The sequence below is a fragment of the Pelodiscus sinensis genome, chromosome 4, assembly GCF_052426305.1.
Source record: "Pelodiscus sinensis isolate ZL-2025 chromosome 4, ASM5242630v1, whole genome shotgun sequence".
Taxonomy (NCBI): domain Eukaryota; kingdom Metazoa; phylum Chordata; order Testudines; family Trionychidae; genus Pelodiscus; species Pelodiscus sinensis.
The window spans coordinates 28,788,654-28,802,500 of record NC_143055.1 but is presented as its reverse complement, the minus strand read 5'-3'; the positions used below and the strand labels follow the sequence as shown (position 1 = coordinate 28,802,500).

At 41.2% G+C, this 13,847-nt stretch overlaps 1 protein-coding gene across 5 annotated transcripts in view; it reads right to left on the bottom strand.

Annotated features, from left to right (window-relative positions):
- The window catches only part of CPEB2 (cytoplasmic polyadenylation element binding protein 2), a 92,883-nt gene that overhangs the window by 3,711 nt on the left and 75,325 nt on the right, over positions 1-13,847 (bottom strand). For 4 of the 5 annotated variants that reach the window (XM_014580541.4, XM_014580545.4, XM_014580544.4 and 1 more), the window contains one exon: positions 1-223. This exon is cut by the window's left edge and continues 3,711 nt beyond it. In XM_014580541.4, coding sequence (XP_014436027.3) covers positions 1-223 — 223 coding nt within the window. Of the gene's footprint in view, positions 224-2,698; positions 13,253-13,847 lie in introns of those variants that run through there. The other variant, XM_075930714.2, reaches the window with a different exon arrangement.

Sequence of the window (13,847 nt, the reverse complement as noted above, 5' to 3'; positions counted from 1 at the left end):
TCCAGCGGAAGTGGATCTGACGTGGGCGGTCAGCCCCCTCCTTTACCAATGGCTTATGGAATTCACGTCCTGCACGAGAGTGGATGTTTGCCCAGCAAAACTCACAGTAATACTGCAGGCAAGTGACATTGGCACAAAAGAAAGGAGCAAATTTTCCACCACATCGTGCACCCTGGCATTCATCACACATCTGGTCATCCAACACATATGGCTTTACCTCCACCTGTTGGGACAAAAACAAAACAAAACCAACCAATACTTGTTAATGTCTTGTATTTCTGCATCAGAACACTGTCAGAAGGTTAAGTATTCTCAATTTGTTTTATGGCTGCACAACAAAAAATGTGTGTGAACATTAATGCTACAGAAACACATCACTAGATCATGATTTCTCAGAGGTACAAAAATGTATTTATAGACAAATGCAGATTGAAGTCTCATCCTTACTTGGAGAAATGCAAATTAAATCAGGATGAGGAAGAGGGAGGGACATAGAAGCCTTAGTCACTCACAATGCTCAGTAGCATTCATTAAGAGGCAAAGAGATTTATTTATGTAAATAATTTTACACATACATTTCTAACAAACTGTTTTGCTTCAAGTTGCCTTTACCAAATTTACTCACATAATGCATGTTACTTTCAACTATTTAGTAGTGATCAAATGATGTGCTCAGTGATTTAAAACATGCTTCAAGGAGCATATGCTAAGTTTGTTTCAAAAGATTGCTTGAGAGTATCTGGTTAATCTAGGTTAATACAGAAGCACTGGTTGTGAAAAGCATTAATTGTTCAAAAGGGACCTGAACCTGACTTTTAAGGGTATGTCCACAATACAATTCATCCTCCTTCCACTCTCTCCCCAAAGCTGGCCCATGTTAGCTGACTAACTGTGGAACTTTTATAGACATTCGGACTCAGGCTGGAGCCTAGGTTCTAGGACATCACTGGTGGGGAGGATCTGAGAGCATAAACTGTAGCCTAAGCCCAAATAGCTACAATGCAATTAAATAGCCTGAGTCCGTTGACAGATTCCAGCTGTGGGTATTTAACTGCAGTGTATACACACTAACTATGTACACTCAATTTTGCATGCACAATTTGATCAAGCAACAATGTAGTTTGTATGCAAACAGGAGTTACACTTGTACCTACCTTACCAGATAGCTCTCATTCAGTTTCAGGAACACAAATGACTGTTGTGCACAGATCATGTGTGCAAATTAACAGCCATCTTGGAAATAAGATGCTTCAAATGTTTAGCTACCAGCCTTGGTGATATAGTCTTCTAAATCCTTCTATAGCCATTTTAGCTGTACACAACTACTTGTTGATACTGTGTATTTTTAGGGGTGTAAAAATCCACCTTTGCAACTCCCAAACTATCAGACACCCCTATCTTGAATAGAGTTTCCTCACTACCAAATGCATCTGACTGTCAAAGTGGAAAAGTGGCAAGTGTCCAATGGTTAATTTGCATTGTCTGTATAACTGAACTGTAACAGATTGTGTTCAAAGAGGAAAAAGAACTTTACAAAAAATACAAAGGAATTGACCACATCTTCAACTTGAATAAAGAAAGTATTTCAAAAGTATCAAACTTATGAGAAAACTGGATGAAGTGTGGACAAAAAACAGCCACTTTGATGCATAACATTAATCAGCACTTGCCTTTAAAAAAAGATGTGATCTAATAAGTAGGCAAGAGTATTTCTGTTGCAAGCTAGCTAGAGTTATTTCAATTGATGTGGGTAATCCAATACAAACTCTTGAAAATTAATCCCCAAATGTTTTACATCAAAAGTCTTCTTATTGAAAGTGTTCCATGAATGATTATCATTCCTGAGTGGTCTACAGTACATAAGAATGTAGTGGGAAAAAAAAGGAAGTACACCTCACTGTACTAACCTCTATTTTAATGCAAGCTCTACATTCTGTAGCAAAGTGACTTGTTGCAACGATGCCAGTTAAAATTAAAGCTTTTAATATGAAGAGGTACCTCATGCAATAGTTATCTTTACAATTTAAAGTAGGGCTGTCAAGCGTTTATAAATTTTAATCGCGATTAATCACGAAGTTAGTTTCCAGCTGACCCCGGGTTCCGTGTAGCGCTGCCCTTTTGAAACGCCACGGAGGCATTTCCAAGGGGCAGCACAAGGCGGAGCCCAGGGTCAGGAGGAGTCCCCAGCTGCCCCCGGGCTCCATGCAGTGCTGCCCCTTTAAGGGCTCCATGCAGTGCTGTCCCCAGCTGATCCCCGGCTCTGCTTGCGCTGCCCCTTTGAAGTGCCAGAGCGGCACTTCAAAGAGGCAGCACAGCATTAACACTTATGATTAACGTGCTAATTTTTTTAACACGTTAATCCTGTCCTGCGTTAATCACAGGCATTAACGCAGGTCAATTGACAGCCCTAATTTAAAACAACAAATGAATTACATTTTAATAAGAATAAATATTTGGGGACTGAATATCAAAATTCAAGGATCTCGGATTATCTATTGCTAGGGAAGAGTGCTGTCATAAAATGTGTGTCAATAGCTCCTTAGACACTGAAAGGATCCTAAACCTTCAGTGGCACTCCAATACCCCCGTTCTAACCCAATCCCCCTTCGCTCCGCCAGAGCCCCATCTCCATTCTAACCTAATGCCTCCTCCCTCCCCCAGAGCCAGGCACCCCCAACCTAATGCCTCCTCCCTCCCCCAGAGCCAGGCATCCCCCAGGCCTCCCCAATCTAATGTCTCCCCCTCCTCCAGAGCCAGGCATTCCCAGACCCTGCAACCTAATGCCTGTGTCCCATAGCTGCCTCCACACATTTTTTCCTAAGGTTCCTGGGCGGTGTGAGCACAGCGGCCAGCTGTAAGAAGGCGCATGAAACCAGAGAAGAGCAGCCTGGTCGGCTATTTGCACATGCTGGAGCACCGAACACAGAGTGGTCTGGCCAGCTGAGAGCACTGCTAGAGTGCCCAGCACAGAGCGACCTGGCTGGCAATGAGCACGTGCTCGAGTGCAGAGCGGCAAGGCTGGCCATAAGCAGTAGCTGGAGTGCCGAGTGGCCTAGCCAACTGTGAACAGTCACTGTGGTGCCGTGCGCAGAGCGGCCAGTTGGCTGGCTGTGATCTGCACTCGGCCATGTGCTCCAAGCGACCAGGGGGTCGGCCGCACTTTATTCTTCTATAAAAATGTAGTGGCGGGGCTGTAAAAAATTTCGATTGGGCTGCATGTGACCCGCCAGAGGCCTATTTGACATGCTTGATGTACAAAATTGGTTAGATGTGCAAAAACAAAGAATGTACAACAAGTATAGTATATGTATACACCCAGTAAAGGCAGCCCATACCCTGGAGAGAGACCAACAGACCATCTTTGGGCCAGAATTACAAAAATAAAGTGGGAGAGAGAGAGAGAGAAAGTAAACTGTGTTGAGAAAAATAGAACTTCATTGCATAGTTCAGTCTCTCAGAATGGACTTCCCTGATTCTCCAAATTTCATGTTGGGGAAACAACATAGGTGGTAGGAAAATATAATCTCATGAAACATCTAGAGAGACTTCTTACTAGAACTCAGCAGAAGCCTGTGATCATAATAAATATTGATATCAATGATGTAGGATAGTGTAGGAGTAAAGATCTGTAAGATAAATTTAGATGGCTAGGAAGCATGTTCCAGATCATTGTTAGAACACTTTAACATTCCATTAAATACTTCTAGTTCCACATGCAGAGCCAGCTAAGCAGGGAGAAAACTTCAGGGTCTAATGCATGGATGAGAAGATGATATAAAGAGAAAGGCTTTACCTTTATTAGGAACTGAGGAGCATTTTAGGAAAAGGAGAGTCTATAGAGAAAGGATGGGTTTTCCCTTTAACTAATGGGAAATCAGACTGCTGGCACATAAAATGAGGGACTGGGGGAATTGATCAAAGTAGAGCTGGGGTGGGGAGAAGGCTTAAGGAAAACAAAAAGGCATCTCTGTATCAAGCAAAGGACAGAAACAGCTGACCTGGGTCAGGTAGAAGTCACGAGGTAACCAAAGAGGTAATTTCTGTTAAAATCAACATGGTGTTAGATTAAGGAGTTAAATAAAAATAGGCATGTAACCCAAAACTATAGATGTGCAAGAAGATGAAGAGCACAATTATGTGAACTAGAGTGTTTGCCCATGGAAAATGATCATGACATAACAGATATTACAGAAACATGGATAAATACAAACAACAAAATGAAACTGGGATACTGTAATTCCTGGGTATAAATCATAAATACATATTAGAAGCAGGAATGGGAGAGGAATGCCACATCTAAAATATTTCATAGATTCTATTCAAATATAACTTCTGAACAGTAAGGACTCACTCCATTATAAGAATACAAAGCAGGTCTGTGTTACTACAGATCAGAAGAAGGAAACTGAGTTCAGAACACAGACAGATCAAAGACACAACAAAGTCTAACAACATTATATTAATTAGGACTTAAATTCCCTTCATATGAACTTGTCAAATTTCTCAGTGGAACAAGAAGAAAATTTATCAACATCTTAAACAACTAATTTATGGAACTGCTAGGGCTACTGAATAAATAATCTAATCCCAATTTAGTCTGAAGTAACACACAGGACTTGGTCCAAGAAGCATCTACAGTTGAATTACTACTAAACAGTACATACAATAAAATTAAATACAACATAACTGTGGGGAGAAAGGTACTAAAAGTTGAAAAGGGGGACTTCATAAAGACCCCGAAGCTAAAAAGGTTACAATCCTAAAATGTGGCACAGATATTACTTAAAAAAAAAAAAAAAAGAGACTCAAGAACATGCACAATTTTAAACTACAAGGAAAGCAGGAAACCAGGAGGCAAATTACCATATCTAAATGGCATGTTTCAAGAGGTTACTTAAATTACAGATAGCTTTCAGAAAACAGAAAAAACCAACATCAATGAAAGACCAAATACTACATCAGATACTATGTCAGAAGATAATTAAGAGGAATCAAATGAAATTTGAAAAGCAAATACCTGGAGATAAAAAACCCAAACAAGTTATTTGTTATTTAGTTAAGTCTCCCCATAATTGTCTCGTGTTCTTAATTTAGAAACTTTTATGTTGAGTCATGATTAATTTTAGTTATATTCAAGTGATGTTTGACATTGAAATCTTGTGGTTGTACGCTACACCCAAGTACCGCCATACTGAATGCTAAATACTGTTGATCTATGTGTATTTGTTGTTCTCTGCCCTCACTTCTTAGGAAACTGTAGCACACGCCAACATCAATTGTACTTTAGCTTTTAATTTGTTTCATTAAAGTATTTCACTGCCACCATCTCTATTATCATATATCACATCACTTCATAGAACCATACAGTTAGAAGGCACTGCAAAGGACTCTAATCCTCTGCCAAGATACAGGATTTGTTGTTGCTAAACCATCCAAGACAGATGGCTATCAGGTCTTTCTTAGAAAACTTCCAGGCCAAAGAGATTCCAAAGCCTTTCAGGGCAACTGTTCAACTGTCCCACTTTCCTTACTGTTAGGTTAAATGTTAGGAAAAACTTCCTAAATCTACTATATTGTAGTTTGAACCCACTGCCTGCTGTCTTTTCTTCTTTGGCAGTGTGACCTTAGGCTTTTGGAAAGGCTGTAAACTTTTTAGCAAATGATGTTGTTTCTGCTGGACCTCCGTGAGCTGCACTTGGCTATCAGCAACTCATTTGAATAGGTCCTGGAATTGGTGGACATCGTCTGTAGGTGATGAATCCCCCAGAAACACTGCATCATCGGGAGAGGACGAGGATGGGTCTGTACGAGAAACTCCTCGTGGTTGCTCCTGGTCAGACAAAACAACCCTCCTCGGGTTCCGAATGTTGGAGGACCACAGGCTTGTTCTCGGTAGGAGTGGTAGGTCTGGTGCCAGAAGGGGTCTTGTCGGCCCTGACATGTGTCTAGTGGCAGCACGGTGACCTTTGTCGAATGTGTTCCAGAGAATAGGAGTGACACTGGTCAGAATAGCTGTGACCATAGTGCTTGTCAGAGTGGCATGTGAATGCTGGAGAGTATCTGGGGGAGTATCTACTCCTGCATGTATCATGGTATCAGGAGTAAGCCAAGAGTGTGGGTGATCTGGGTGAATGCGATTTTCTCCCTGAATGCACCGGGGACAATGGTGAATGTCGGTGCCGAGAGTAATACATCAGAGACAGGGAATACGTGCCAATGGATAATGATGTGATTTCGCAGAGTGGTATCTTGGCATATCTCCGGAATGAACCAAGAGAACTGATGAGGGTTAAGGCGGCTCTAGCAAGAAAGAAATATGATCTGGGCTCGGCAAAGGAGTGAGCACTCCCTGAGACTTCTGGCGTGCCTTAGCCGGTACCGGGGAGCGTTCCCGCGGTGATGTGGCTGTACTTTTATCAGTGCCATTGCCGTCTGCAGTGCCATCCGATGTGCCAGTGCCTTCGGGGCTGCAGGAGATGGTGCTGTTGGCTTGCCTGTCAGCAGTGCCAGCGGCGCGGGTTGTGTTGCCAGTGCCGAATCAGATCTCGGCGCTGTAAAAATCACTGCTGCCATCTTCCTTTTTAGGGCTGAACTCGGTGCTGACGTACTTCGGCCCACTTTCTGTTTGTCGGGGCAGCAGATGGGGCTGTGCCCGAGGGGCCTGGTTTGTCTCCCGTACTAACCTGCATTGGTGGCAGTGAGTGGGATGGGGAGGGCCTCTTTTTCGTATGGGCAGACTTCGGTGAGGAGGCCTGGCCCGTTGGCTCCAAGGGATTCCGAGTCGGGTTGGGAAGAATCGATCTGAGTCGGCTGTAATGCCTTGTTGAACAAGAGCATTTTCAGCCTCATCTCCCTGTCTCGCCTAGCTCTTGCTGTGAGCTTAGAGCAGTGAGGGCATTTTTGAGGAATATGCCCCTCACCAAGGCACCTAGTGCAGCGGGAGTGTCTGTCTGAAGAGGGCATAGGCTCCCGGCATGTGCCACACTTCTTAAACCCGGGAGATCCTGGTATACTTAAATTGGAGCTATTGCTCTTCGTGTCTTCTCGTTCTTTTCTTGTGTGTTTGTTTTTAAAATGAAACTAACATTAGCACTACTAAATGGAACTATAAACTACTACAACTACCTAAAGAATTATGAACTATTAACAAACTTTCTTTTCAATTCCTGTCAGGATCTGACTAGCAGGCGCTCACTCCATCTGTGACTGAGGACCGTTAGGAGGAATTGGTGGAAGCCGGACCACGTGCTCAGAAATGGCACAAACAGCACGAGGTGCCAGGCGCACACACACGATCCGGCACTCCACTGATGACAAATCTCCGATCTGCAGCACTGAGACAAGTCCGACACCTACAGTGGCACACCCATGGGGACACTACTCGAAGAAGAACTATTACTCAATGTCTTAAGAAAACATTAACTACAGAAAGAATTGGATAAGAAAAGCATTAATAAATGACCAAATATAATAGTCATCCTCAAGGAGTTTTATACTCCTGTCAATTTGGAAACAGTAAATGTAGAACTGAAAATATTTTGCTCAACAAAATTTTATTGAATTGGGCAAAAACTTACATCCTATTTTGAAAAACTAATCTGTAAAAATGGCATTTTAAGGAGCATTATTTTTGTCTCAACAACAGGAAACTTGGAAATAGCAGAGGTGCTTAATCAATCTTCACCGGGAAGATTGATGGTCACTGAATGCCTCATGGAGTGAATGCTAGTGGAAATGTGGTAGATTTAGAAGTTAAAACAAAAAAGAACAAGTTAAAAATTACTTAGAAAAGTTAAATGTCTTCAAGTCACCAAGGCCTGATGAAATGCATTCTAGAATACTCAAAAGTTCTGAAAGAGGAGGTATCTCAGCCATTAGCAATCATCTTTGAAAAGTCATTGAAGTCAGGAGAGATTCCAGAGGACTGGAAAGGGGAAAATCTAGTGCCCATCTATAAAAAGGGAAGTAAACACCCAGGAAACTTCAGCTCAGGCAGCTTAACTTCTGTGCCAGGAAAGATAATAGAGGGAGTAATTAAGGAATTCATCTACAAACAATGAAAGATAATACCATGACAGGTAACAGCCAGCATGGATTTGTAAAGAACAAATCATGTCAAACCAATCTGGATAGGATAACAAGTCTTGTGGATAAGGGGGAAGCAGTGGACGTGGTATACCTAGACTTTAGTAATGCATTTGATACGGTTTTGCATGACCTTCTTATCAGTAAACTAGGGAAATACAGCCTAGATGGGGCTACTATATGGTGGGTGCATAACTGGCTGAATAACCGTTTTTAGAGAGTAGTTATTAAAGGTTCGCAGTCATGCAGCAAAGGCATAACAAGTGGGGTCCCACAGGGGTCCAGTTCTGTTCAATATCTTCATCAATGATTTAGATGTTGGCATAGAGAGCATGCTTATACATTTGCAGATGATACCAAGCTGGCAGAGGTTGCAAGTGCTTTGGAGGATAAAGTCATGATGCAAAATGATCTGGACAAACTGGAGAAATGGTCTGAGGTAAATAGGATGAGGCACAAATGCAAAGTACTCCACTTAGGAAGGAACAACCTGTTACACACATACAGGATGGGAAGTGACTATCTAAGAAAGGAGTACTGCAGAAAGGCATCTAAGGGTCATAATGGACCACAAACTAAATACGAGTGAACAACGTGACACTTGCAAAGAAAGCAAATACGATTCTGGGATACATTAACAGAAGTGTTGTGAGCAAGACATGAGAAGTGAATCTTCCGCTCTACTTTGCATTGATTAGCCCTCAGTTGGAGTCTTGTGTCCAGTTCTGGGCACCACATTTCAAGAAAGATGTGGAGAAATTGGAGAAGGTCCAGAGAAGACCAAGGAGAAGGATTAAAGGTCTAGAGAACATGACCTATGAGGGAAGAACTGGACTTGTTTAGTTTAGAAAAGAGAAGACAGAGGGGGCATGATAGTTTTCAAGTATCTAAAAGGGTGTTACAAGGAGGGAGAGAAATTGTTTTCTTTGATCTGACGGTAGGACAAGAAGCAATGGGCCTAAATTGCTGCATGGGAGGTACAGGTTGGACATTAAGAATTTTTCCTAACTGTCAGGGTGGTTAAACAATGGAATAAATTGCTGAGGAGGGGTTGTAGATTCTATAACTGGAGATATTTAAAAGCAGGTTAGACCGATATCTACCAGGGTCCTGCCATCAGGGCAGGAGACTGGACTTGATGACCTCTTGAAATCACTAGGTTTTAATAACCTAGTGACAGATGATGTGAGGAAAGCTGAAGTACCCAATGCTTTCTTTGCCTCTATATTCACAGACAGGGTTGGCCTCCGGATGAATGCGCTAAGTGACGCAAGATGGGATGAAGATGGACAGCCTTTGGTGGGTAAAGAACAGGTTAGGAACTATTTAGAAAGCTAAACGTACACAAATCCATGGGTACGGACTTAATGCATCTGAGGGAGTTGGAAAATGTCATTGAGGAACCTTTGGCTATTATCTTTGAAAAGTCGTGGAGATTGGGAGAGATCCCAGATGATTGGAAAAAGGCAAATGTAGTGCCCATCTTCAAAAAAGGGAAGAAGGACGATCCAGGGAACTATAGGCCAGTCAGTCTTACCTCGGTTCCTAGAAAAATCATGGAAGGGATCCTTAAGAAATCCATTTTGAGGCACTTGGAAGAGAGGAACGTGATTAGGAATAGTCAGCATGGATTCACAAAGGGCAAGTCATGTCTGACCAATCTGATTAGCTTCTATGATAAGGTAACTGGCTTGGTGGGCATGGGAAAGTCAGTGGATGTGATATACCTTGACTTTAGAAAGGCTTTTGATACGGTCTCCCACAATATTCTTGCCAGCAAGTTAAGGGAATATGGACGGTAAGATGGATAGAAAGCTGGCTAGAAGGCTAGGCCCAGTGGGTAATGATCAACGGCTCGATGGCAGTCGGTTTCTAGTGGAGTGCCCCAAGGTTCGGGTCTAGGACTGGTTTTGTTCAATATCTTTATTAATGACCTGGATGAGGAGATGGATTGCACCCTCAGCAAGTTTGCAGATGACATTAAGCTGGGGGGGGGGGGAGGGCGGGAGAGAGATAGATACGCTTGAGGGCAGAGATAGGGTCCAGAGTGACTTAGACAAATTGGAGGATTGGGCCACAAGAAATCTGATGAGGTTCAACAAGGACAAGTGCAGAGTTCTGCACTTGGGACGGAAGAATCCCAAGCACTGTTGCAGGCTGGGGACCAACCAGCTAAGTAGTAGTTCTGCAGAAAAGGACCTGGGGGTTACAGTGTATGAGAAGCTGGATATGAGTCAACAGTGTGCCCTTGCAGCCAAGAAAGCTAATGGCATATTAGATTGCATTAAGAGGAGCATTGCCAACAGATCCAGAGATGTCATTATTCTCCTTTATTCAGCTCTGGGGAGGCCACATCCAGAGTATTGTGTCCAGTTCTGGGCTCCCCACTACAAAAAGGATGTGGACGCATTGAAGAGGGTCCAGTGGAGGGCAACCAAAATGATTAGGGGATGGAGCATATGACCTAAGTCTTGACTTGAGAAAGCCCTGGCTGGGTTGATTTAGTTGAGATTGGTCCTACCTAGAGCAAGGGGCTGGACTTGATGACCTTCTGAGGTATTTTCCAGCTCTATAATTCTATGATCCCTTCCAGTTCTAGTATTATATGATTCTCAGTATCTCAAATTAAGTTTATTTGCTATATATTTACAAGGATTTTTCTTTTAACTACAATCCTTGCAAACTCATGATGGGATCTTAATGTCAAGCTGTATTTTTTTTGGCTCATGTATCGACACTACATATAAGATTTGTTGCCTAAAGTTCCAATCTTTCTCTCAAAGTGGTGCACACAGCCATTACTTTTAATAGAACTCAGCAAAAACATAGGGGTTTGCCTGTTCAGGAGCGTTACGGGAATTGTGGCCCAATTCTGCCCCTGGATTACATCTACACAACCTTGTTTCCATCAATATTTAGTCTGAGTTACATTTATTAAAGAAGACTTTTGTTTGTAGTCAAAAGGGATATAAAACTCCTCATGCCTCAACACACAAGTCAACATCTAATTGACAGGGATTAGGTAATATTTCCTTTATGTGCCACTTATTCCATAATTGCATCCACATCAGATTTCTGGCACCCTTCTTGGTAGCTTCTGTTGCTGGCAGAATACCTGGCAGGATACCAGACTAAATGGCCCACTGGTTTGATCCTATATAGCTATCTCTATGCGCCTGCAAGTGACCTTCATAAGCTAAATTGTCTAGTAGCAGAAAGATAAAAGGAGAAAGAGAGAAAAAGTTCCCCTTTAAAATTGCATGCAAGTTTCCTTCAAACATATACCCAATGAACAAGATGCTGTCAACATATGATGATCTGCTCTAGACAGTTATGAATTGGGCCACCAGAAATTCTTTCATTTTTAATAAGAATTTTTTAAAAAATGAAATCCTCAGGAGATTTCTGCTTCCCAGTTTAATGAATTAGTGTAAACTACTTGATTATACTTTCATTTACAATATTTACAGTCGAAAAACTAATCTAAGTGTCAACATGGAGAATTTATATATTTGAAATATTTAACAGCTACAAGAACCTTAGTGTTATCAAACGGGATTTCTTATGTTAATTTAATGTCAGAAATTAACAACAGCCCAACAACCATAATTACCCAGTTGCTAATAATGCAAACAAATAGGCAAAGTTTGCTATCTCTGATACCGAATTTAAAACAAAGGCATTAAGTTCTTTAGAATCATAAAGCTGGAAGAGACCTCAGGAGGTCATCAAGTTGAGCCCACTGCCCAAAGCAGGACCAATCCCAACTAAATCATCCCAGCCAATCCTTTTGGTTGCCCTCTGCTGGACCCTCATCAATGCGTCCACATCCTTTCTGTAGTGGGGGGCCCAGAACTGGATGCAATACTCCAGATGTGGCCTCACCAGTGCTGAATAAAGGGGAATAATCACTTCTCTAGATCTGCTGGCAATGCTCCTCCTAATGTACTATTAGCCTTCTTTGTTACAAGGGCACACTGTTGACTCATATCCAGCTTTGCCTTTTGACATCTTATGGTCCAGAAACTTCCTGAACTTCAGTGGCAGTGTATTATTTATTTAAAACAGAAGCATTTCAAATCTTTCAGAAACTGTGAATCAGTATTATGCAGTTTTCACACTATATTTTATTAGCTTCAGAAAACTGTGTACATGTGCATCTGTCCAAAAGTATGAGGTTTAAGACCCTTTATGTATCTATAATAGTCTTCTTTTCTACATAGCAGTATTTGGATGAAAGCACAATACAAAAGCCCCAAACAAGATTGGGATCCCATTATGCAGGGGAATGTACAAACAAAATGTGAATGTAACATCGGAAATGATGGATCAACTGAGTAACAAACAGTAGAATCAGCAAGATTTCATAGCTTAGCTATGTACACACACTATTTCATAGCTTAGCTATGTACAAAATTTGATAGCTCTAGAATGTTGTTTTCCTTTAGAAAATTGAGAAGTTGTCTCTGACTACAGATCAACATGACCATCACTAGTATCATGATTTACTATACAAATGTAGCATTTCAATGTAAATTATTATACAGTAGCTGTGTGGGAAGGATAAACAGATTTATCAAATTCAAAGCAACTATATTACTTAATCCGTTCCATTTGAAAGAGGCATCTGAAAGATTAGACCCTTATTTAAGGTCTCCCAAAATCTAATTATGTGTTCTAATACAGAAAATCTAATTATGTGTTCTAATACAAATCTCATTAAATATATTCTACTACAGAAAAAAGTTTAGCACAACAACAATCTGAAAATGAAAATGACTAGGAAATAAAACTGGAATTTACTAATCTATTCTCAGGGATCCAGAACAGCAAAATGCAAACCCAAAGATAACAGTTTAGCAGGGAAATTCAAGGTTCAATTATTTATAGAATAAATCATAGTAAGTAATATGTAAGATTGAATTTAGGAGAACTAAAAGATTTTGAAGGGGAAATAGAGGTAAGTATAAAAACAAACAAGAAATCATTCAAGTATATCAGACTCATAAAGCCTGCACACAAATCAGCGTGCCTTCTGAGTAGCTCAGGGACAAAGGAGGCAATTAAAAGAAGATAAGAACATTGCTGACAAGCTAAATAATTTCTCTGCATCAGTCTTCACCTCAGATGATGTTAGGAATGTGACTATCCTAGAACTCCTCTTTTTCTGGAAATAAAGATAAGATATTATCAGACATTGAGAAGTGCTGAAACAAGTGGATAATCTGAAATGCAGCAAGTTGCTATGTCAGTATGGTATACATCCAAGAGTTCTGAAGGAGCTCAAGGAATGAAAGTTTATGAAAGATATAATACAGGAATGATAGTTTGGTGCTTTGGTTCTCAGAACACAAGAACTGAGTGATACTCAATGATACCAAAAAGATGCAAATTCAAGATTAGCAAGAGGAATTACACCGTAAGTGGAAAAAGTATTTCAACTGTAGAACTGGACAACCACAGTATGCCACTGAAGCTAAGATGGACGTTTACATGGCTAACAAGACTATCCAAAGTTATACCAGTTAACACAAGCCCAGTGTTTTGGAACACATACACTCTCAATTTAGTGCTTACAATTGTCTCTATTAGGGAGCAGGAAGAGAACTTCACAGGGTAGATTATAATCACTTCTGCCTCATGTAGGATTCCCTGCACCTTCCTTTGAGGCATTTAGCATTATTGGAAACCAGATACTGGACTAGACTGACCATCAGTCTGATCCGGCAGAGCTATTCTGATAAACCTTTTTCAATTTCCCA